Source organism: Salvelinus alpinus, chromosome 8 (assembly GCF_045679555.1).
Source record: "Salvelinus alpinus chromosome 8, SLU_Salpinus.1, whole genome shotgun sequence".
NCBI lineage: Eukaryota > Metazoa > Chordata > Actinopteri > Salmoniformes > Salmonidae > Salvelinus > Salvelinus alpinus.
This window is the reverse complement of record NC_092093.1, coordinates 7,688,588-7,710,999: the sequence shown is the minus strand read 5'-3', so window position 1 is coordinate 7,710,999 and position 22,412 is coordinate 7,688,588. Positions and strand designations below refer to the sequence as shown.

General features: G+C 45.0%; 1 protein-coding gene across 1 annotated transcript in view; it reads right to left on the bottom strand.

Annotated features, from left to right (window-relative positions):
• The window catches only part of LOC139582488 (acetyl-coenzyme A synthetase 2-like, mitochondrial), a 29,107-nt gene extending 8,637 nt beyond the window's left edge, over positions 1-20,470 (bottom strand). The window contains exons 1-8 of the mRNA XM_071412545.1: positions 19,685-20,470; positions 18,731-18,827; positions 17,419-17,618; positions 16,907-17,082; positions 14,041-14,193; positions 8,823-8,970; positions 8,075-8,212; positions 5,398-5,490 (exon numbers count right to left, since the gene is read on the bottom strand). Of these exons, the coding sequence (XP_071268646.1) occupies positions 5,398-5,490; positions 8,075-8,212; positions 8,823-8,970; positions 14,041-14,193; positions 16,907-17,082; positions 17,419-17,618; positions 18,731-18,827; positions 19,685-19,994 (1,315 nt within the window). The 5' untranslated portion in view covers positions 19,995-20,470. The remainder of the gene's footprint in view (positions 1-5,397; positions 5,491-8,074; positions 8,213-8,822; positions 8,971-14,040; positions 14,194-16,906; positions 17,083-17,418; positions 17,619-18,730; positions 18,828-19,684) is intronic.
• Positions 20,471-22,412: the final 1,942 nt, after the last annotated feature.

Below are 22,412 nucleotides of genomic sequence, written 5' to 3'. Positions count from 1 at the left end.
ACAGTAGTGCACTACTATGGGCCTTGGTCTAAAGTAGTGCACTACTATGGGTCCTGGTCTAAAGTAGTGCACTACTATGGACCCTGGTCAAAAGTAGTGCGCTATAAAATGAATAGGGTACTATTTGGGAGGCACCCAGGGTCTCCATAGAACTAGGACACCACAGATTAACATCCCACACAGGGGCAAGGTGCCAACCAGCCAGCCAGTCAGCCAGCCAGTCAGCAAGTCAGCCAGCTAGTCAACCAGCCAGTCAGCCAGCTAGTCAGTCAGCACGTCAGCACGTCAGCCAGCCAGCCAGTCAGCCAGCTAGTCAACCAGCCAGTCAGCCAGCCAGTCAGTCAGCCAGCCAGTCAGTCAGCAAATCAGCCAGTCAGCAAATCAGCCAGTCAGCACGTCAGCCAGCCAGCCAGTCAAATCTCCTTATTTGCCCCTGTAATGGACTTTTTTGCACATAGATCAAACTGCCAGCAATTACCAATAATGCCATTTAGTGCTAATTGTAAAATCTGGACATAACGACATAATCCTCTGTTCTGAGATAGGGTATTTGGGTCATATCTGTGTCAATAATGCTCCATGCTAAACTATGCATGTTTAATTATGAATATTAAAGGAACAACCTGGGATTGAAACAACAACAGCAAATGGCAATACATCATTCATTTAAAAGTCTCAAAATTGATGTACCAATCCCAGATTGCTCCTTTAATATGGCACTTGTGTGATAATTAACATTATTCCGGTGAATTTATTTTAATTACTCAATGACTGTAATTTGGTGCGATTGAGGACTGAAATATATAAGGTCAACCTGAATTTTTTGTTAGATTAGCCTCAAATCAGATTTGGTTTTAAAACATGTTCTTATAGCCCAGCACTAAATTCATTTTGTGGAAGAACATTGGTTACAGGCCTGTTATTGTAGGCTATTTTCCACTGACATAATGATAGAATTGGTTACAATGCAGCAAACGATATAGCTTTCTATTCAATGAAGGTGTGTGAGGTATTGACCCTAAAAAGAGAAGGTATGGAAAGCTAGCTAATGTACAATGTAACTGGTAGTGAGCCCTCAGTGCAGGCTAGCTAATGTACAATATCACTGGTAGTGAGCCCTCAGAGCAGGCTAGCTGATGTACAATGTAACTGGTAGTGAGCCCTCAGAGCAGGCTAGCTGATGTACAATATCACTTGTAGTGAGCCCTCAGAGCAGGCTAGCTGATGTACAATGTAACTGGTAGTGAGCCCTCAGAGCAGGCTAGCTGATGTACAATATCACTTGTAGTGAGCCCTCAGAGCAGGCTAGCTAATGTACAATGTAACTGGTAGTGAGCCCTCAGAGCAGGCTAGCTAATGTACAATGTAACTGGTAGTGAGCCCTCAGAGCAGGCTAGCTAATGTACAATGTAACTGGTAGTGAGCCCTCAGAGCAGGCTAGCTAAGGTACAAAGTAATGGGTGGGGAGCCCTTTGAGCAAGCAGCAAAGGCAATGAACAGAGGAGCCCCAGAGCAGGTTGCTAAGGTATGTTGGGTGGGGAGTCTTTTGAGCAGACACATGGCTTATCAGACACACTTACAGTCACAAAGAAAGGGAGAGAGTGAAATGAATTGCTGCAAAGTGTTTGTTTCCAAGATCCTCTGCCTGCCTCTGCTGCTGCCGCTCTGGAGTCAGATATCTGGCAGCATTAGAATTACATCTGGTTTGATGCAGTCCAGAAGGGATATAAAACATTTAATTAGATTGGCTGGAGAGCAGGGTGTGTGTGTGTGTGTGTGTGTGTGTGTGTGTGTGTGTGTGTGTGTGTGTGTGTGTGTGTGTGTGTGTGTGCGTGTGCGTGTGCGTGTGCGTGTGCGTACGTAATAGTATATTTCTTGATTAGATGATCGGACCAGTCTCTCCCCTTTAAGACTGATTGTTCTTCCTGGTGGTTAAAAGCACTCCCGAGAAAGTTCATGAACTCCACATTTCTGATTGACGCTGGCAGCCAACCAGACCAGCTCCACACAGAGCAGTAGACCCAACTCAGACAGACCAGCTCACACTGTACAGTACACTAATCTACAACAATCAACAGAGAAGAGAATAGTCTGTGATACAAAGAAAAGGAAACCTCCCCCCCTTCAACAAAAGAAGCTATTAAAAAAAATCCCCTTCATAAGGACGAGTACTGAGGGAACCGTTTATCCTTAAAAAAAGGATCTCAACAAGAACCGAAAAGCCCTTCAATCAGCATTGCAGAACTATGTTTACAGTGTTTGCAACATTAGGTTGAGCTGTCCCTTCAGGTTGTCAAATGGGGTGTTTCTCAATATGCATACTACCGTGCTCCACACTCATGCCCCGAGCGCATTCTCCGACCATGTTCTCTTGAGTACGTTCTTGTGAGGACGAGATTATGGAGAACACATAAAACATTAGATTTGAGAAGCACTCCCCCTACTGTATTACCTCACGCTGAGCAGCACTCCCCCCTACTGTATTACCTCACGCTGAGCAGCACTCCCCCCTACTGTATTACCTCACGCTGAGCAGAACTCCCCCTACTGTATTACCTCACGCTGAGCAGCACTCCCCCTACTGTATTACCTCACGCTGAGCAGCACTCCCCCTACTGTATTACCTCATGCTGAGCAGCCCTCCCCCTACTGTATTACCTCACACTGAGCAGCACTCCCCCTACTGTATTACCTCAGCACTCCCCCTACTGTATTACCTCACACTGAGCAGCACTCCCCCTACTGTATTACCTCACGCTGAGCAGCACTCCCCCTACTGTATTACCTCACGCTGAGCAGCACTCCCCCTACTGTATTACCTCACGCTGAGCAGCACTCCCCCTACTGTATTACCTCACGCTGAGCAGCACTCCCCCTACTGTATTACCTCACGCTGAGCAGCACTCCCCCTACTGTATTACCTCACTCTGAGCAGCACTCCCCCTACTGTATTACCTCACACCGAGCAGCACTCCCCCTACTGTATTACCTCACGCTGAGCAGTACTCCCCCTACTGTATTACCTCACGCTGAGCAGCACTCCCCCTACTGTATTACCTCACGCTGAGCAGCACTCCCCCTACTGTATTACCTCACGCCGAGCAGCACTCTCTCTACTGTATTACCTCACGCCGAGCAGCACTCCCCCTACTGTATTACCTCACACCGAGCAGCACTCCCCCTACTGTATTACCTCACGCCGAGCAGCACTCCCCCTACTGTATTACCTCACACCGAGCAGCACTCCCCCTACTGTATTACCTCACACCGAGCAGCACTCCCCCTACTGTATTACCTCACGCCGAGCAGCACTCCCCCTACTGTATTACTACACAGAGCAGCACTCCCCCTCCTGTATTACCTCACGCTGAGCAGCACTCTCCCTACTGTATTACCTCACGCTGAGCAGCACTCCCCCTACTGTATTACCTCACGCTGAGCAGCACTCCCCCTACTGTATTACCTCACGCTGAGCAGCCCTCCCCCTACTGTATTACCTCACGCTGAGCAGCACTCCCCCTACTGTATTACCTCACGCCGAGCAGCACTCCCCCTACTATATTACCTCACACCGAGCAGCACTCCCCCTACTGTATTACCTCACGCCGAGCAGCACTCCCCCTACTGTATTACCTCACGCCGAGCAGCACTCCCCCTACTGTATTACCTCACGCCGAGCAACACTCCCCCTACTGTATTACCTCACGCCGAGCAGCACTCCCCCTACTGTATTACCTCACGCCGAGCAGCACTCCCCCTACTGTATTACCTCACGCCGAGCAGCACTCCCCCTACTGTATTACCTCACGCCTGAGCAGCACTCCCCCTACTGTATTACCTCACGCTGAGCAGCACTCCCCCTACTATATTACCTCACGCCGAGCAGCACTCTCCCTACTGTATTACCTCACGCCGAGCAGGACTCCCCCTACTGTATTACCTCACGCTGAGCAGCACTCCCCCTACTATATTACCTCACGCCGAGCAGCACTCCCTCTACTGTATTACCTCACGCCGAGCAGGACTCCCCCTACTGTATTACCTCACGCTGAGCAGCACTCCCCCTACTATATTACCTCACGCCGAGCAGCACTCACGCTGAGCAGCACTCCCCCTACTATATTACCTCACGCCGAGCAGCACTCCCCCTACTATATTACCTCACGCTGAGCAGCACTCCCCCTACTGTATTACCTCACGCTGAGCAGCACTCCCCCTACTATATTACCTCACGCCGAGCAGCACTCCCCCTACTGTATTACCTCACGCCGAGCAGCACTCTCCCTACTATATTACCTCACGCCGAGCAGCACTCCCCCTACTATATTACCTCACGCTGAGCAGCACTCCCCCTACTGTATTACCTCACGCTGAGCAGCACTCCCCCTACTATATTACCTCACGCCGAGCAGCACTCCCCCTACTGTATTACCTCACGCCGAGCAGCACTCCCTCTACTGTATTACCTCACGCTGCACCTCCCCATTCACTGAACCTTCTTCCAGACAGGACAATGACAACAATAGAGACAAAACAAGATATACACAAAGCAAATGATTTACTTCATAATTATCAGCTAGATATGTGAATCGTAATAATCTAGCTAGCCAGCTAGTTAAACAGGCTAAAATGACCTAAAACAAATGTTATGCAAGGTAGATCTTCATTTTTTGTGGGTAGCTACTAATTCTTTATGGCTAGCTAGTCTTCCAGCCAGGACAACAATGGCAATGGAGACGAAACAAGATATACACTAAGCAACTGTTTTACATAACTATCAATTAGCTATACGTGAACCGTAATAATGTAGCTAACCAGATAGTTTAACAAACATAAATGACCTAAAACGAATAATTTGCAAGATAGCTGTCAATGGGTTGCTAGCTAACAATTCTTCATTGCTATCTGGCTAGCTAACAGTACTAGTAGCTAGCCAGTTAGCCCTATTGGCGTATTATGGGCTTGCTATATACGGTACGTAGGCAGGTAAACATGCCAAAAATAACACAGCATGTATTTATTAACTTATCAAGATGAAATATTGTAGTCTGGCAACATAAGAGATGTGAATAGGCAAAATGTAATTCTGAAGTCTGAGTGTATTTTCTCTCGCTTCAGCTAAAATAATGGCTGCCATTGATTTCAAGAAAATTTGCTTTATTTTTTACATGGCTGTGTCATATTTCTTTGCGAGAAGTGCCCTCACAATGCACCGTTTCGAATACTTCGATTTGGACTCATACTCCAACCCTCCCGTGCTCCAACTTGCGCATTTTAAGAAACACCCTGATCTCATACAGCATTCTGCATACAGTACATACTGTGTAAGAAATTGAGTTAGTAAATATAGTAATAAAGTTTTAGACGTAAGGTTAAAGGTTAAAGGTCAGTCATTACCTGTCTGCCACCAGGTGTCGACCACAGGGCAGCGTCCGTCCCCCACCACCCGATGGTACCACTCCCAAGCTTCTGTGTTGATGGGTTCACCCACTGCAGAGGAAACAGGAAACGACAGGGTTAACAGCACCACAGGTCTATTCTCGCCCACTTCAGAGGGAACAGGACAGGGTTAATAGCACCACAGGGATATTCTCACTCACTTCAGAGGGAACAGGACAAGACAGGACAGGGTTAATAGCACCACAGGTCTATTCTCGCCCACTTCAGAGGGAACAGGACAAGACAGAACAGGACAGGGTTAATAGCACCACAGGTCTATTCTCGCCCACTTCAGAGGGAACAGGACAAGACAGAACAGGACAGGACAGGGTTAACAGCACCACAGGTCTATTCTCGACCACTTCAGAGGGAACAGGACAGGACAGGGTTAACAGCACCACAGGTCTATTCTCGACCACTTCAGAGGGAACAGGAAACGACAGGGTTAACAGCACCACAGGGATATTCTCGCCCACTTCAGAGGGAACAGGACAGGGTTAATAGCACCACAGGTCTATTCTCGCCCACTTCAGAGGGAACAGGACAAGACAGAACAGGACAGGACAGGGTTAACAGCATCACAGGTCTATTCTCGCCCACTTCAGAGGGAACAGGACAGGATATGGTTAACAGCACCACAGGGAGTCAGCACCAGAGTTAAACAACCTAGAGGGTGTGTAACAGTATAGCTTCCGTCCCTCTCCTCGCCCCAACCTGGGCTCGAACCAGGGATCCTCTGTACATCAACAACAGTCACCCATCGTTACCCATCACGCCACGGCACTTGCAGAGCAAGGGGAACAACTACTTCTAGGTCTCAGAGCGAGTGACGTCACCGATTGAAACACTATTAGCGCGCACCTCCGCTAACTAGCTAGCCATTTCACATCGAAATGATAGGAGGAGCTCTCCAGGTTTTAACACTCCCATGTCTCTGTGTTGATGGGTTCATGGGGAAGAGGACAAGAAGAGGACAGGAAGAAGACAGGACATGTTTATGATGTGCTGTCTAGATAATTCCATTCCCCGGCCTGGCACGACACACGTGTTCCATTACATATGTAGACTCTCTTTAGAGGTCAAACCTTTACCCTCGCCTGGCGACATGACATGCATAGTACCGACTGCTGAATCGGTGGCACCCACAGCAAGGCTCATGTACCTACTACTACAGTATCATGTTAACATACCATCAGCACAACACCGCCTGTTGTACTGAAACAGTATACACTACTACTACTACTACTACTACTACTACTACTACTACTACTACTACTACTACTACTACTACTACTACTACTACTACAGTATCATGTTAACATACCATCAGCACAACACCGCCTGTTGTACTGAAACAGTATACACTACTACTACTACTACTACTACTACTACTACTACTACTACTACTACAGTATACTGTTACACTGTAGACTGCTGTTTGTGGATCCATCACACTGTAGACTGCTGTCTATGGATCCACTACACTGTAGACTGCTGTCTATGGATCGTTTACACTGTAGACTGCTGTCTATGGATCCATTACACTGTAGACTGCTGTCTATGGATCCATCACACTGTAGACTGCTGTCTATGGATCCTTTACCTTGTAGACTGCTGTCTATGGATCCATCACACTGTAGACTGCTGTCTATGGATCGTTCACACTGTAGACTGCTGTCGATGGATCCATCACACTGTAGACTGCTGTGTATGGATCCATCACACTGTAGACTGCTGTCTATGGATCGTTCACACTGTAGACTGCTGTCGATGGATCCATCACACTGTAGACTACTGTCTATGGATCCATCACACTGTAGACTGCTGTCTATGGATCCATCACACTGTAGACTGCTGTCTATGGATCCATCACACTGTAGACTGCTGTCTATGGATCCTTTACACTGTAGACTGCTGTCTATGGATCGTTCACACTGTAGACTGCTGTCTATGGATCCATCACACTGTAGACTGCTGTCTATGGATCCTTTACACTGTAGACTGCTGTCTATGGATCCATCACACTGTAGACTGCTGTCTATGGATCCTTTACACTGTAGACTGTTGTCTATGGATCCATCACACTGTAGACTGCTGTCTATGGATCCTTTACACTGTAGACTGCTGTCTATGGATCCATCACACTGTAGACTGCTGTCTATGGATCCATCACACTGTAGCCTGCTGTGTATGGATCCATCACACTGTAGGGCTATTGTCTATGGGGTGTATGGTATTCAACAGGATATCCTCCTGAGGTCTAATCAAATCAAATCAAATGGTATTTGTCACATGTGCCGAATACAATGAATAGAACAGGTGTAGACCTTACAGTGAAATGCTTAATTACAAGCCCTTAACCAATGATGCCTTAATATGTTTTTAAGAAGAAAAAGTGTTAAGTAAAGTTTAAAAAAAGTTTTTACTTTTTTTTTAAGTTACAAATAATTAAACAGCAGCAGTCATAAAACACGATGGCAGAAACATTATATACAAAATAAGCTACAAATAACGCGAAAAAAACAATAGCACAATTGTTTACGGGGGGGGGGATCTTAAAACGTCAGCGATCTCCTTTCGGCACCATTCTCAACATAAAAAGGAGAGAGTTCTGTTGTTGTAAGGTTTGACCTACCAGAGCCCAGGGTTTTTAGGGAGGAGCGGTTGTATTTCTGCACCCACTCGTCTCCGTATTTCAGCAGCAGCCTGATGGCCGTGGGAGCACCGTAAAACTGGTTGATCCCCAGCCTCTCCACCATCTCCCAGTACCTGCCTGTAACATCACCAGATATATACGTGTGTTGGTGTCGTACTCTTACTACTTAGAAGACAGAAAAGTTCATTCACAGAACATACAGAGAACTGTTTTAAATGTTAACTTATTTTACACATTGCTAGGGAGCACATAAAAACCTAATGTTTGAGCCTAATTCTTTTGTTGTGTCTTGCAGGCCTCAATGCTGGACTTTTCACAAGACAGAAATGTACTCTCAATGACAGAATACTCTTAGCAAAAAAGTGTTCCAAAAGGGGTCTTTGGTTGTCCCCATAAGAGAACCCTTCCTGGTTCCCTTTTTTGTTCCAGGTAGAACTCCTTTGGGTTCCATGTAGAACCCTATGTGGAAAGGGTTTTTACATGGAACTCAAAAGGGTTCTTTCTACTTGGAAACAAAACGGGAACCAAAAATGGTTCTTCAAAGGGTTCTCCTATGGGGACAGCCAAAGAACCCTTTTAGGTTCTAGATAGCACCTTTTTCCTAAGAGTGTAGGAATACTGAATATACGCAAGGGAGTTATATTTATGGTGGAATGGTGAGTTCAGACTTAGGTTGTAAACACGTTGAAGTGGAGGTTGTAAAAAGCCTTTAGTAGTCTGTTGTCACCTGGGTTGGGGTATACTGGTGTACTCTCAAACAGAACGGTGGTTCCTCCATTACACAGAGGGCCATAGACGATGTAGCTGTGACCTGTTATCCAGCCGATGTCTGCCACACAGCCAAACACATCCCCGTCGTGGTAGTTGAACACATACTGAAGGAGAGAGGACAATAGAGGAAGGAGGTTAGGCAATAGGTACTCGTCTAGATCAGGGGTCTTCAACCCACCCAGGTAAACCGGAGACTCAGGGTCACCCATCACACTGGATGTTAGCAACAAAAAATATTATACTTCTTGTCTTATCATCAGGTGAATGATAATGGCAAGGAGAAGTCATTAACATTTTAAAATGAATAGATTTGGTAGATAGATGTTCATTATTTCGACCTCCTCTAACTTTAATTGGAAGAGGAAGTTCATCTATAACTTAGCCTATTAGCTAGAAAGGTAACTAAGAGCAGCTGTTTAGCTGGTTAAAGGTTAGCCATGTGTAGGAAAGGTAACTAAGAGCAGCTGTTTAGCTGGTTAAAGGTTAGCCATGTGTTGGAAAGGTAACTAAGAGCAGCTGTTTAGCGGGTTAAAGGTTAGCCATGTGTTGGAAAGGAAAGGTAACTAAGAGCAGCTGTTTAGCGGGTTAAAGGTTAGCCATGTGTTGGTAAGGAAAGGTAACTAAGAGCAGCTGTTTAGCTGGTTAAAGGTTAGCCATGTGTTGGTAAGGAAAGGTAACTAAGAGCAGCTGTTTAGCTGGTTAAAGGTTAGCCATGTGTTGGTAAGGAAAGGTAACTAAGAGCAGCTGTTTAGCTGGTTAAAGGTTAGCCATGTGTTGGTAAGGAAAGGTAACTAAGAGCAGCTGTTTAGCGGGTTAAAGGTTAGCCGTGTGTAGGAAAGGTAACTAAGAGCAGCTGTTTAGTTGGTTAAAGGTTAGCCATGTGTAGGAAAGGTAACTAAGAGCAGCTGTTTAGATGGTTAAAGGTTAGCCATGTGTTGGAAAGGTAACTAAGAGCAGCTGTTTAGCGGGTTAAAGGTTAGCCATGTGTTGGAAAGGTAACTAAGAGCAGCTGTTTAGTTGGTTAAAGGTTAGCCATGTGTAGGAAAGGTAACTAAGAGCAGCTGTTTAGTTGGTTAAAGGTTAGCCGTGTGTTGGAAAGGTAACTAAGAGCAGCTGTTTAGCTGGTTAAAGGTTAGCCGTGTGTTGGAAAGGAAAGGTAACTAAGAACAGCTGTTTAGCTGGTTAAAGGTTAGCCATGTGTTGGAAAGGTAACTAAGAGCAGCTGTTTAGCTGGTTAAAGGTTAGCCGTGTGTTGGAAAGGTAACTAAGAGCAGCTGTATAGCTGGTTAAAGGTTAGCCATGTGTTGGAAAGGTAACTAAGAGCAGCTGTTTAGCTGGTTAAAGGTTAGCCGTGTGTTGGTAAGGTAACTAAGAGCAGCTGTTTAGCTGGTTAAAGGTTAGCCATGTGTTGGAAAGGTAACTAAGAGCAGCTGTATAGCTGGTTAAAGGTTAGCCATGTGTTGGAAAGGTAACTAAGAGCAGCTGTTTAGCTGGTTAAAGGTTAGCCATGTGTTGGAAAGGTAACTAAGAGCAGCTGTTTAGCTGGTTAAAGGTTAGCCGTGTGTTGGAAAGGTAACTAAGAGCAGCTGTATAGCTGGTTAAAGGTTAGCCATGTGTTGGTAAGGAAAGGTAACTAAGAGCAGCTGTTTAGCTGGTTAAAGGTTAGCCATGTGTTGGAAAGGTAACTAAGAGCAGCTGTATAGCTGGTTAAAGGTTAGCCATGTGTTGGAAAGGTAACTAAGAGCAGCTGTTTAGCTGGTTAAAGGTTAGCCATGTGTTGGAAAGGTAACTAAGAGCAGCTGTATAGCTGGTTAAAGGTTAGCCATGTGTTGGAAAGGTAACTAAGAGCAGCTGTTTAGCTGGTTAAAGGTTAGCCATGTGTTGGAAAGGTAACTAAGAGCAGCTGTATAGCTGGTTAAAGGTTAGCCATGTTGGAAAGGTAACTAAGAGCAGCTGTTTAGCGGGTTAAAGGTTAGCCATGTGTTGGAAAGGTAACTAAGAGCAGCTGTTTAGCGGGTTAAAGGTTAGCCATGTGTTGGAAGGGTAACTAAGAGCAGCTGTTTAGCTGGTTAAAGGTTAGCCATGTGTTGGTAAGGAAAGGTAACTAAGAGCAGCTGTTTAGCTGGTTAAAGGTTAGCCATGTGTTGGAAAGGTAACTAAGAGCAGCTGTTTAGTTGGTTAAAGGTTAGCCATGTGTTGGAAAGGTAACTAAGAGCAGCTGTTTAGCGGGTTAAAGGTTAGCCATGTTGGAAAGGTAACTAAGAGCAGCTGTTTAGCGGGTTAAAGGTTAGCCATGTGTTGGTAAGGTAACTAAGAGCAGCTGTTTAGCGGGTTAAAGGTTAGCCGTGTGTTGGAAAGGTAACTAAGAGCAGCTGTTTAGCTGGTTAAAGGTTAGCCGTGTGTTGGTAAGGTAACTAAGAGCAGCTGTTTAGCGGGTTAAAGGTTAGCCGTGTGTTGGTAAGGTAACTAAGAGCAGCTGTTTAGCTGGTTAAAGGTTAGCCATGTTGGTAAGGTAACTAAGAGCAGCTGTTTAGCTGGTTAAAGGTTAGCCATGTCTTGGTAAGGTAACTAAGAGCAGCTGTTTAGCTGGTTAAAGGTTAGCCGTGTGTTGGAAAGGTAACTAAGAGCAGCTGTTTAGCTGGTTAAAGGTTAGCCATGTGTTGGAAAGGAAAGGTAACTAAGAACAGCTGTTTAGCGGGTTAAAGGTTAGCCGTGTGTTGGAAAGGTAACTAAGAGCAGCTGTTTAGCGGGTTAAAGGTTAGCCATGTGTTGGAAAGGTAACTAAGAGCAGCTGTTTAGCTGGTTAAAGGTTAGCCATGTGTTGGAAAGGAAAGGTAACTAAGAACAGCTGTTTAGCGGGTTAAAGATTAGCCATGTGTTGGAAAGGTAACTAAGAGCAGCTGTTTAGCTGGTTAAAGGTTAGCCGTGTGTTGGAAAGGTAACTAAGAGCAGCTGTTTAGCGGGTTAAAGGTTAGCCATGTGTTGGAAAGGAAAGGTAACTAAGAACAGCTGTTTAGCGGGTTAAAGGTTAGCCATGTGTAGGAAAGGTAACTAAGAGCAGCTGTTTAGCGGGTTAAAGGTTAGCCATGTGTTGGTAAGGTAACTAAGAGCAGCTGTTTAGCTGGTTAAAGGTTAGCCATGTGTTGGAAAGGTAACTAAGAGCAGCTGTTTAGCGGGTTAAAGGTTAGCCATGTGTTGGAAAGGAAAGGTAACTAAGAACAGCTGTTTAGCGGGTTAAAGGTTAGCCATGTGTTGGAAAGGTAACTAAGAACAGCTGTTTAGCGGGTTAAAGGTTAGCCATGTGTTGGAAAGGTAACTAAGAGCAGCTGTTTAGCTGGTTAAAGGTTAGCCATGTGTTGGTAAGGAAAGGTAACTAAGAGCAGCTGTTTAGCTGGTTAAAGGTTAGCCATGTGTTGGTAAGGAAAGGTAACTAAGAACAGCTGTTTAGCGGGTTAAAGGTTAGCCATGTGTTGGAAAGGTAACTAAGAGCAGCTGTTTAGCTGGTTAAAGGTTAGCCATGTGTTGGTAAGGAAAGGTAACTAAGAGCAGCTGTTTAGCTGGTTAAAGGTTAGCCATGTGTTGGAAAGGTAACTAAGAACAGCTGTTTAGCGGGTTAAAGGTTAGCCATGTGTTGGTAAGGAAAGGTAACTAAGAGCAGCTGTTTAGCTGGTTAAAGGTTAGCCATGTGTTGGTAAGGAAAGGTAACTAAGAGCAGCTGTTTAGCTGGTTAAAGGTTAGCCATGTGTTGGTAAGGAAAGGTAACTAAGAGCAGCTGTTTAGCGGGTTAAAGGTTAGCCATGTGTTGGAAAGGTAACTAAGAGCAGCTGTTTAGCTGGTTAAAGGTTAACCATGTGTTGGAAAGGTAACTAAGAGCAGCTGTTTAGCTGGTTAAAGGTTAGCCGTGTGTTGGAAAGGTAACTAAGAGCAGCTGTTTAGCTGGTTAAAGGTTAGCCATGTGTTGGAAAGGTAACTAAGAACAGCTGTTTAGCGGGTTAAAGGTTAGCCATGTGTAGGAAAGGTAACTAAGAGCAGCTGTTTAGCTGGTTAAAGGTTAGCCGTGTGTTGGAAAGGAAAGGTAACTAAGAACAGCTGTTTAGCGGGTTAAAGGTTAGCCATGTTGGAAAGGTAACTAAGAGCAGCTGTTTAGCGGGTTAAAGGTTAGCCGTGTGTAGGAAAGGTAACTAAGAGCAGCTGTTTAGCTGGTTAAAGGTTAGCCATGTGTTGGTAAGGAAAGGTAACTAAGAGCAGCTGTTTAGCTGGTTAAAGGTTAGCCATGTGTTGGAAAGGTAACTAAGAGCAGCTGTTTAGCTGGTTAAAGGTTAGCCGTGTGTTGGTAAGGTAACTAAGAGCAGCTGTTTAGCTGGTTAAAGGTTAGCCATGTGTTGGAAAGGTAACTAAGAGCAGCTGTTCAGCTGGTTAAAGGTTAGCCATGTGTTGGAAAGGAAAGGTAACTAAGAACAGCTGTTTAGCGGGTTAAAGGTTAGCCATGTGTTGGAAAGGTAACTAAGAACAGCTGTTTAGCGGGTTAAAGGTTAGCCGTGTGTTGGAAAGGTAACTAAGAGCAGCTGTTTAGCTGGTTAAAGGTTAGCCGTGTGTTGGTAAGGTAACTAAGAGCAGCTGTTTAGCGGGTTAAAGGTTAGCCATGTGTTGGTAAACATGCACTACCAGCCTGGTTCATACAGGTGTTTTTTCAAACCTATGTCAGATACTCCAGTGATTGTAATTATCTCAATATTAGGAGTTGAAAAATAAAGTTGACATCATTAGAAAGAAGATATTATCTTATTTCATCCTGTAGGTATGTAAATCAAAATGTGTTTATTCTGTTGTTGCTAGCGAAATTCATAAAAAAAGATTTTCCAACTTTTTTTATTTTATAATATTTTTGCAGACCCCCCTGTAGCTAGTCCCTGGGGTCCTCGGTCTTTAGGAATAGAATGTGTCACAAGACTGTGTTAGCCTGCTGATCTAAAGCCTCAGCATTGAAAGGGAGCTCTATATGTGTGTGTGTGTGTGTGTGTGTGTTTACCAGACCCTTACCCTGTGTGTGTGTGTGTGTGTGTGTGTGTGTGTGTGTGTGTGTGTGTGTGTGTGTGTGTGTGTGTGTGTGTGTGTGTGTGTGTGTGTGTGGGGCGTGGTGTGTGTGTGTGTGTGTGTGTTTACCAGACCCTCACCCTGTGTGTAAGGGAGGTGTACAGCAGGTAACCAGCCTGTGTATGAACCAGACCCTTAGGTTTCCCTGTGCTGCCTGACGTATAGAGCAGGAACAAGACGTCCTCACTGTCCATGGCAACGGGCTCACACACCACATCCTCCTTCATCATCTCCTGTTAAAGGGACAAAGAGTTCAGCCCCGAAGAAACAGTTCAGCCCCGTAGCAACAGTTCAGCCCCGTAGCAACAGTTCAGCCCCGTAGAAACAGCTCAGCCCTGTAGAAACAGTTCAGCCCCGTAGAAACAGTTCAGCCCCGTAGAAACAGCTCAGCCCCGTAGAAACAGTTCAGCCCCGTAGAAACAGCTCAGCCCCGTAGAAACAGCTCAGCCCCGTAGAAACAGCTCAGCCCCGTAGAAACAGTTCAGCCCCGTAGAAACAGCTCAGCCCCGTAGCAACAGTTCAGCCCCGTAGAAACAGCTCAGCCCTGTAGAAACAGTTCAGCCCCGTAGAAACAGTTCAGCCCCGTAGAAACAGCTCAGCCCCGTAGAAACAGTTCAGCCCCGTAGAAACAGCTCAGCCCCGTAGAAACAGCTCAGCCCCGTAGAAACAGCTCAGCCCCGTAGAAACAGTTCAGCCCCGTAGAAACAGCTCAGCCCCGTAGAAACAGTTCAGCCCCGTAGAAACAGTTCAGCCCCGTAGAAACAGTTCAGCCCCGTAGAAACAGCTCAGCCCCGTAGAAACAGTTCAGCCCCGTAGAAACAGTTCAGCCCCGTAGAAACAGAATCCCTAAAACAGGTTTCCCCATTCAAGGGAATTCCGCATTTTTTCAAGTCAATGAGCCTGTGATGAGTGGACTTTCTATTTCTTTATTTTTCTAGTTTTTTTTCTTACACCTTTTTCTCCCCAATTTCTATGGTATCCAATTGGTAGTTATCAGTCTTGTCCCATTGCTGGAACTCCCGTACGGACTCAGGAGAGGCGAAGGTCGAGAGCCTTGCGTCCTCCAAAACACAACCCAGCCGAGCCACACCGCTGCTTGACACAATGCCCGCTTAACCCGGAATCCAGCCGCACCAATGTTTCGGAGGAAACACTGTGCACCTGGCGACCGTGTCAGCGTGCATTGCTGCCGGCCCACCACAGGAGTCGCTAGAGAGCGATGGGACAAGAACATTCCTGCCGGCCAAACCCTCCCCCGAAGATGCTGGGCCAATTGTGCTCCGTCCAATGAGTCTCACAGTTGTGGCAGGCTGCAACAGATCCTGGACTCGAACCAGGATCTCTAGTGGCACAGCTAGCACTGTGATGCAGTGCCTTAGACCACTGCACCACTCGGGAGGCCAGGTTGACCTGTTTAAAGGTCTTGCTCACATCGGCTACGGAAAACGTGATCACACTGTCGTCCGGAACAGCTGGTGCTCTCATGCATGCTTCAGTGTTGCTTGCCTTAGACCACTGTGCCACTCGGGAGGCCCCCTTTCTATTAATTATTTTCTATGGTTCAGCCATTTTAAGTCTCAGTATCTCCTGTTCATAACAGACAAAGATGTCAGCCATTTTCCCCAGGTATTTTTTAGATTTTATTGGACAGATAGAGAGGATGACAGTGGAGAAAGATAGCGATTGTGTCAAAGGGCAGTAGGCTGGATTTGAACCTATGCCGACACATCTGCAGCTTTACCGCTAGACCAGCCAGGCCACATGATGTTGGTAATTTAAAGCCTCAATAATGTTTCAGAGAGGTTTCAACCAGCGGAGGCTGGTGAGGGGGAGGACGGCTCGTAATAATGTCTGGAATGGCGTGAATGGAATGGTAGTAAAAACATGTTTGATATCATTCCATTCACTCCATTCCAGCCATTACACTCCATTTGGGGGGGCAGGTAGCCTAGTGGTTGGAGCGTTGGGCCAGTAACCGAAAGGTTGCTGGATTGAATCCGCGAGCTGACAAGGTAAAAATCTGTCGTTCTGCCCCTGAACAAGGACACTGTTCCCCGGTAGGCCATCATTGTAAATAAGAATTTGTTCTTAACTGACTTGCCTAGTAAAATAAAGGTAAAATTTACATTATTAAATTGGTTTAAACCCATATTCAATCTCAATAATGCCTCCTATATTCAAGTCAAACACAGATGCATTCACTGAAACAAATTTGACAATCATTTACTAAGCTGCTAGGTTTTCCACAAGGTGATAGAGTAAGTGGTGATAAGACGTGTCAGCAGAACTATTTGACTTGTAGTACAAAGATCCATGAAGCTAACGTATTCTTTTCTTTCTTCCCATTTCAAAAAAATATATACTATTTTTCACACGTGATAAGATGATCACGCAATTTAACAAACAGTAAATGATTATTTATTGAATGAACTATTGTTAAAATACAAAAAGCAGTTATAAAAACAGTTGTTACATATTTATAAACACCTCACCTCCTCCAGTAAGCTGTCTCTATTGGCTCACCTCCTCCAGTAAGCTGTGTCTCTATTGGCTCACCTCCTCCAGTAAGCTGTCTCTATTGGCTCACCTCCTCCAGTAAGCTGTGTCTCTATTGGCTCACCTCCTCCAGTAAGCTGTCTCTATTGGCTCACCTCCTCCAGTAAGCTGTGTCTCTATTGGCTCACCTCCTCTAGTAAGCTGTCTCTATTGGCTCACCTCCTCCAGTAAGCTGTGTCTCTATTGGATCACCTCCTCCAGTAAGCTGTGTCTCTATTGGCTCACATCCTCCAGTAAGCTGTGCCTCTATTGGCTCACGTCCTCCAGTAAGCTGTGTCTCTATTGGCTCACCTCCTCCAGTAAGCTGTGTCTCTATTGGTTCACCTCCTCTAGTAAGCTGTGTCTCTATTGGCTCACGTCCTCCAGTAAGCTGTGTCTCTATTGGCTCACCTCCTCCAGCGGAACATCTCTGTCTGTCATGGCAACGGTGTTCTCTGTTCTCATGGAAACCAGGACCTGCTGGACTGAGGGACAGTTCTGGACGGCCTGGTCCACGGTTCTCTTCAGGTCAACCACCTTGCCTCCCCTCACACCCTGGTTGACCGTGATCACCGTGCTGGACTGGGCTGGAGCAGGGCCAGGTGCATTATACAGTCGATACAGAGAGAGATTGGTAGAAGGTAATGAAAGATACAGTGACTATTTGTGGTTCCTTCTCTCTTTTCTAGACCTCATCAGCCACCTCACCATCTCTAATGCGCTCAGCAAAGTCAAAATTGTCTACATCGTAAACCTTTATGGAAATAAAATCAGCTTTTTTGGTATTTTTGGGTTAGGCATAAGGTTAGCAATGTGGTTAAGGTTAGGTTTAGGTTTAAAATCAAATTTTATGAAGATAAGTTGTAGAAATAAGCAAGGCTTTATGACTTTAGCAACTTGGCCAGACAGTGACGACCCCTCACCGTCTCTGATGCGGTCAGCCAGGGCCTCGGAGCTGAACCCGGCGAAGACCACATTGTGGGCCGCACCTATCCGGGCGCACGCCAACATGGAGGCCACTGCCAGGGGGCAGGGGGGCATATAGATAGTCACACAGTCCCCCCTCCGCACCCCCTGGCGCTTCAGCAGGTTGCCCAGGCGACAGGTCAGCTCCAGTAGCTGTCTGCGGAGAGAAATGTCAATAAAGTTGGGTGATACGAAGGGGAATGAGGGTGTGAGGGGTGATGAGTATGTGTATTTATACCGTCTATCCTTGTATGTAGATTACAGTAGTTGTGATAGGCCTACTCTTTGAGTATAGATTACAGTAGTTGTGATAGGCCTACTGTTTGTGTCTAGATTACAGTAGTTGTGATAGATCTACTCTTGGTGTATAGATTACAGTAGTTGTGATAGATCTACTCTTTGAGTATAGATTACAGTAGTTGTGATAGATCTACTCTTTGAGTATAGATTACAGTAGTTGTGATAGGCCTACTCTTTGTGTATAGATTACAGTAGTTGTGATAGATCCTACTCTTTGTGTATAGATTACAGTAGATGTGATAGGTCCTACTCTTTGAGTATAGATTACAGTAGTTGTGATAGGCCTACTGTTTGTGTATAGATTACAGTAGTTGTGATAGATCTACTCTTTGAGTATAGATTACAGTAGTTGTGATAGGCCTACTCTTTGTGTATAGATTACAGTAGTTGTGATAGGCCTACTGTTTGTGTATAGATTACAGTAGTTGTGATAGATCTACTCTTTGAGTATAGATTACAGTAGTTGTGATAGGCCTACTGTTTGTGTATAGATTACAGTAGTTGTGATAGATCTACTCTTTGAGTATAGATTACAGTAGATGTGATAGATCCTACTCTTTGAGTATAGATTACAGTAGATGTGATAGATCTACTCTTTGAGTATAGATTACAGTAGATGTGATAGGTCCTACTCTTTGCGATTATATTTGGCCGTCTCAGTTATACATGAGTTAACCCCCACCAAAACATTATTTCAGGTAAGAAATTATCTGAATGATAACCTCACATTCACCAGGGAACAATTAAACTACATGAATGTTCATAGTGTAGCGAATCCAGGGGGTAGTCCCGTCCGGGACTCAAACCCAGGTCCAGCGACTGTCAAGCTAAGGCCTTTACCCGCTGCGTCAAGAAGTCCACACTTCTTGGGTTACAGTCGCTACAAATACATGATTTGCTGCACGAATGCAGATTGAGAATTTAAAGTATGTTCCCACATGTTGTGTAGTGATTATGATAGTTCCAGACCTGTAGGTGATCTTGACCTCAGTTCCAGGTTCATCTCTCTCCCAGATCAGAGCCACTCTCTCTGGACAAGTGTGAACGTGACGGTCCAAGCAGTTCACTGCACACACACACACACACCCCCGCCACACACACACAGACACCCCCCCCCCCCCCCCCCCCACACACACACACACATACGCACGCACGCTCACACATACAGACAAGTGCACACACATATAGGTACGTACGCACGCTCACACATACAGACAAGTGCACACACATATAGGTACACACACACACACACACACACACACACACACACACACACACACACACACACACACACACACACACACACACACACACACACACACACACAGACGTGAAAGTCAGTTTCAAAGCAGTTCAGCTCTGCTGTTCTTTTCAAACTAAATTAACTTGAGTATTTTGCCAATAGCTTGGTTGTTTCCTGGTAAATACTTTGGGATAAATGCTTAGTTCGTTCACAACACAAGAGAGCCTTTGTGTCAATGTGAATGTTCTCATGATAGATTCCATCAGTGTCTTCTCCTCCTGACTGAACCCAGTAATTGGTAGTGTTTGTATTTATTAAAGATCCCCATTAGTTCCTGCCAAGGAAACAACTATTCTTCCTTTTGGGTCCAGCAACATTAAAGGCAGTTACTCTGGGTGAATCTACTGGCAGAGAAATAGAACTGGCAGGGGATATATAGGACCGACTGCTGTACTATATTTACTACAGAATTAGTATTTTCATAATAAAAGTAAAATGTATTTCAACCAAAACCCAACATCAAAACAACTCTATGGAGCTTTTTCTTTCAAGGTAGAAAACAACAGCAATCCATATGGTTATTAGGTAGGTTAGCGAGAATATGGTTTAGATAAAGCAGTACAAAAAACATTTCAAATATTTCTTATATTGTATATTTTGTGGAGAAAATGTTATCTTACCAGATACATTGAGTTTCCCCCCTTCAAACCATTTTATTTTGCCTTGACTAAAGTCACAGTTCTGAACCGTGTGAAAGGGACTTATCCACGACAGCCTCTGGCGCGCCACTGCGCCCCAAAACCGGTCACTTTCGTTGACGGAGAATTTGTACAGTCCCGAATGATCACTGACACCTTGGAATGCAACTGCCTCCGGCATACAAGACGCTATATTGTAGCTTCTGCCCAACTGTCGACAGCATTTAAAAACCCGTCGGTTTAATGACGAAGTGAGAGTCAACGAAGAGCCTCTCCAAAGTGAACACATCATGAAACGAAGTTCTTTGTCATAAAGACAGTCTATTCTGAAGAAGAAAGATCGTATCCTTTATCCACCAAAATTGTGAAACAACATTTAAAAGCATTCAAAATCACATTTAACGAACCAGTAACGAAAGACTCCAGCGAAACTTTTTTTTGAGTGAGACATTCGAAGCAGATGCATTTAAAGGGAAGTCGCAGTCCATTGTGGGCCGACAATAAAGGCGCAGAAGTTGGACCAGCCAATGACAACACACGACTAAAGTGGGGCATTTCCACCCCATCAGAATTATTTTACTTGATTAGGCTATAGTATAGGCCACCAACCTTTCCTTTCCATTTATTTTTTACCCCTTTTCTTCCAAATTTATTGGTATCCAATATTGTCTCATCGCTGCAACTCCCGTACGGACTCGGGAGAGGCGAAGGTCGAGAGCCGTGCGTCCTCCGAAACACAACCCAAGCAAGCCGCACTGCTTTTTGACGAAGCCAGTCGCACCAACGTGTCGGAGGAAACCCCGGTCTCCCGGTCGCGGCCGGCTGCGACAGAGCCTGGACTTGAACCAGGTTCTCTAGTGGCACAACTAGCACTGCGATGCACACTCCCCTTGACCACTCGGGAGGCCCATCACCAACCTTTTCTGAGTCAAGATCACTTTCACAGTCAAAAAGCAATACGAGATCTACCGCTGACTTAATTTTTTTTTTTAACATTAAGCTTATAAATCAGTTCTGTCGTAATGAGATTTGGGTAGTAGGCCTAATAGATTAGCCTGCCAAAATTGTTATTCCCAGACCATATTATATTTCAAAACTATAGCTTTGATAACAACATTGATCAGTATGGTGTAGCACTTGCAAGGCACTGAGGAGCATGAATTGAAATAATTTGGTTTTATATTTTACTGGACTGATGGTACCTGCACCTGTTGGTCATGGTGCTTCCAAGACAACTAGGAACAAACAAACAAACGAGGTCAAATCATGAGGTCAGTGATCTTCAGGTCGGAAGGTCTGAGCTCCAGAAAGATGGCCGACTTTCCGACTTGGAATTCCGAGTTGGATGACCGTTCTTTCTCACGGTCCCTGCTCTCTCCTTCCTTTCCTCTGGTGAGACTGACAGAGAGGAGACACCGTCTTGCACATGATGACGAAACTCGAGTCGCACTGCGTCTCCCTCATGCACAAATTCTACGACCAGAGAAAGTTAAATATTCCTCTATAAATAGACACGACGAGCTGCTAATAATAATACCAACGCAGGACTATTAATATACTTGGCTAGCAAGGAGGCTAGTGTTGTTTACATACTGCTTAATGTTTACATACTGCTTTACTCATCTCATATGTATATAATGTATTCTATTCTACTGTATTTTAGTCAATGCCACTCCGACATTGCTCGTATATATTTCTTAATTCCATTCTTTAACTTTTAGATGTGTGTATTGTTGTGAATTGTTAGATACTACTGCACCTGTTGGAGCTAGGAACACAGGCATTTCGCAACACCCGCAATAACATCTGCTAAATATGTGTACTGACCAATAAAATGTGATTTTATTTGATTTAGTGGGAGGAGCTATAGGAGGACAGGCTCATTGTAATGGCTGGAATGGAGTTTGTGGAAAGGTATCACACATATAGAAACCACTTGTTTAACTCTGTTCCATTAAATCCATTCCAGCCATTACAATGAGCCTGTCCTCCTATAGCTCCCCCCACCAGCCTCCACTGTTGGCTAGTCATTCATTGCAGTTGCAGTGCCAGAGGAAGTACAGAGAAGCACGTTTTATGTTTTATAATAGTGGTGAATAAAACAGTGTTGACAGTGCTGAATAAAAACTTAAACATGAACGCCCTCATAAAAACAGCAGCTCGTTGCTGTATTCTTAGACAGTTTCTGTGTGGTCATGATTAAAAAGTTATTCATTCTTACGTACGTTAGTTGCGTATCCAACTGTTCTGTGGCCAGGGTAGTGGAAGCTCTTTAGGCACGGTGATTTGAGCTATCCGATTGGCCAGCGCAGTAGGCACACTCGATTCAGCAACAGATCTGGTCTGCGGGATAGGTGGAGTTTGTATTTTAAGACAAATAAAATGGTTCAAAATGAGAACACTTTGCTTACCCGGTGCGCAGGGCTCCTGAATCAAGTGCATCTACCGTCAAAACAGCGCAGCAGAATACAAACAATGAGCGCAAGACTTGATCGTTGGCTTTTCTACAGACATGTTTGGTGCTCGACTAGAAGATCGAACAGTAGATCGGGATCGACCGGTTGGTGACCGGTCGATCGCGATTATATAGGCTATTATTTTAGTTAAATTCGAGTATACCTAAATTAAAACGAAATTATAACCATTAGTTTATATGTCGATTATGCCCATTTCTGTCATAATATATCATGTGGTTTATGTAATTATAGGC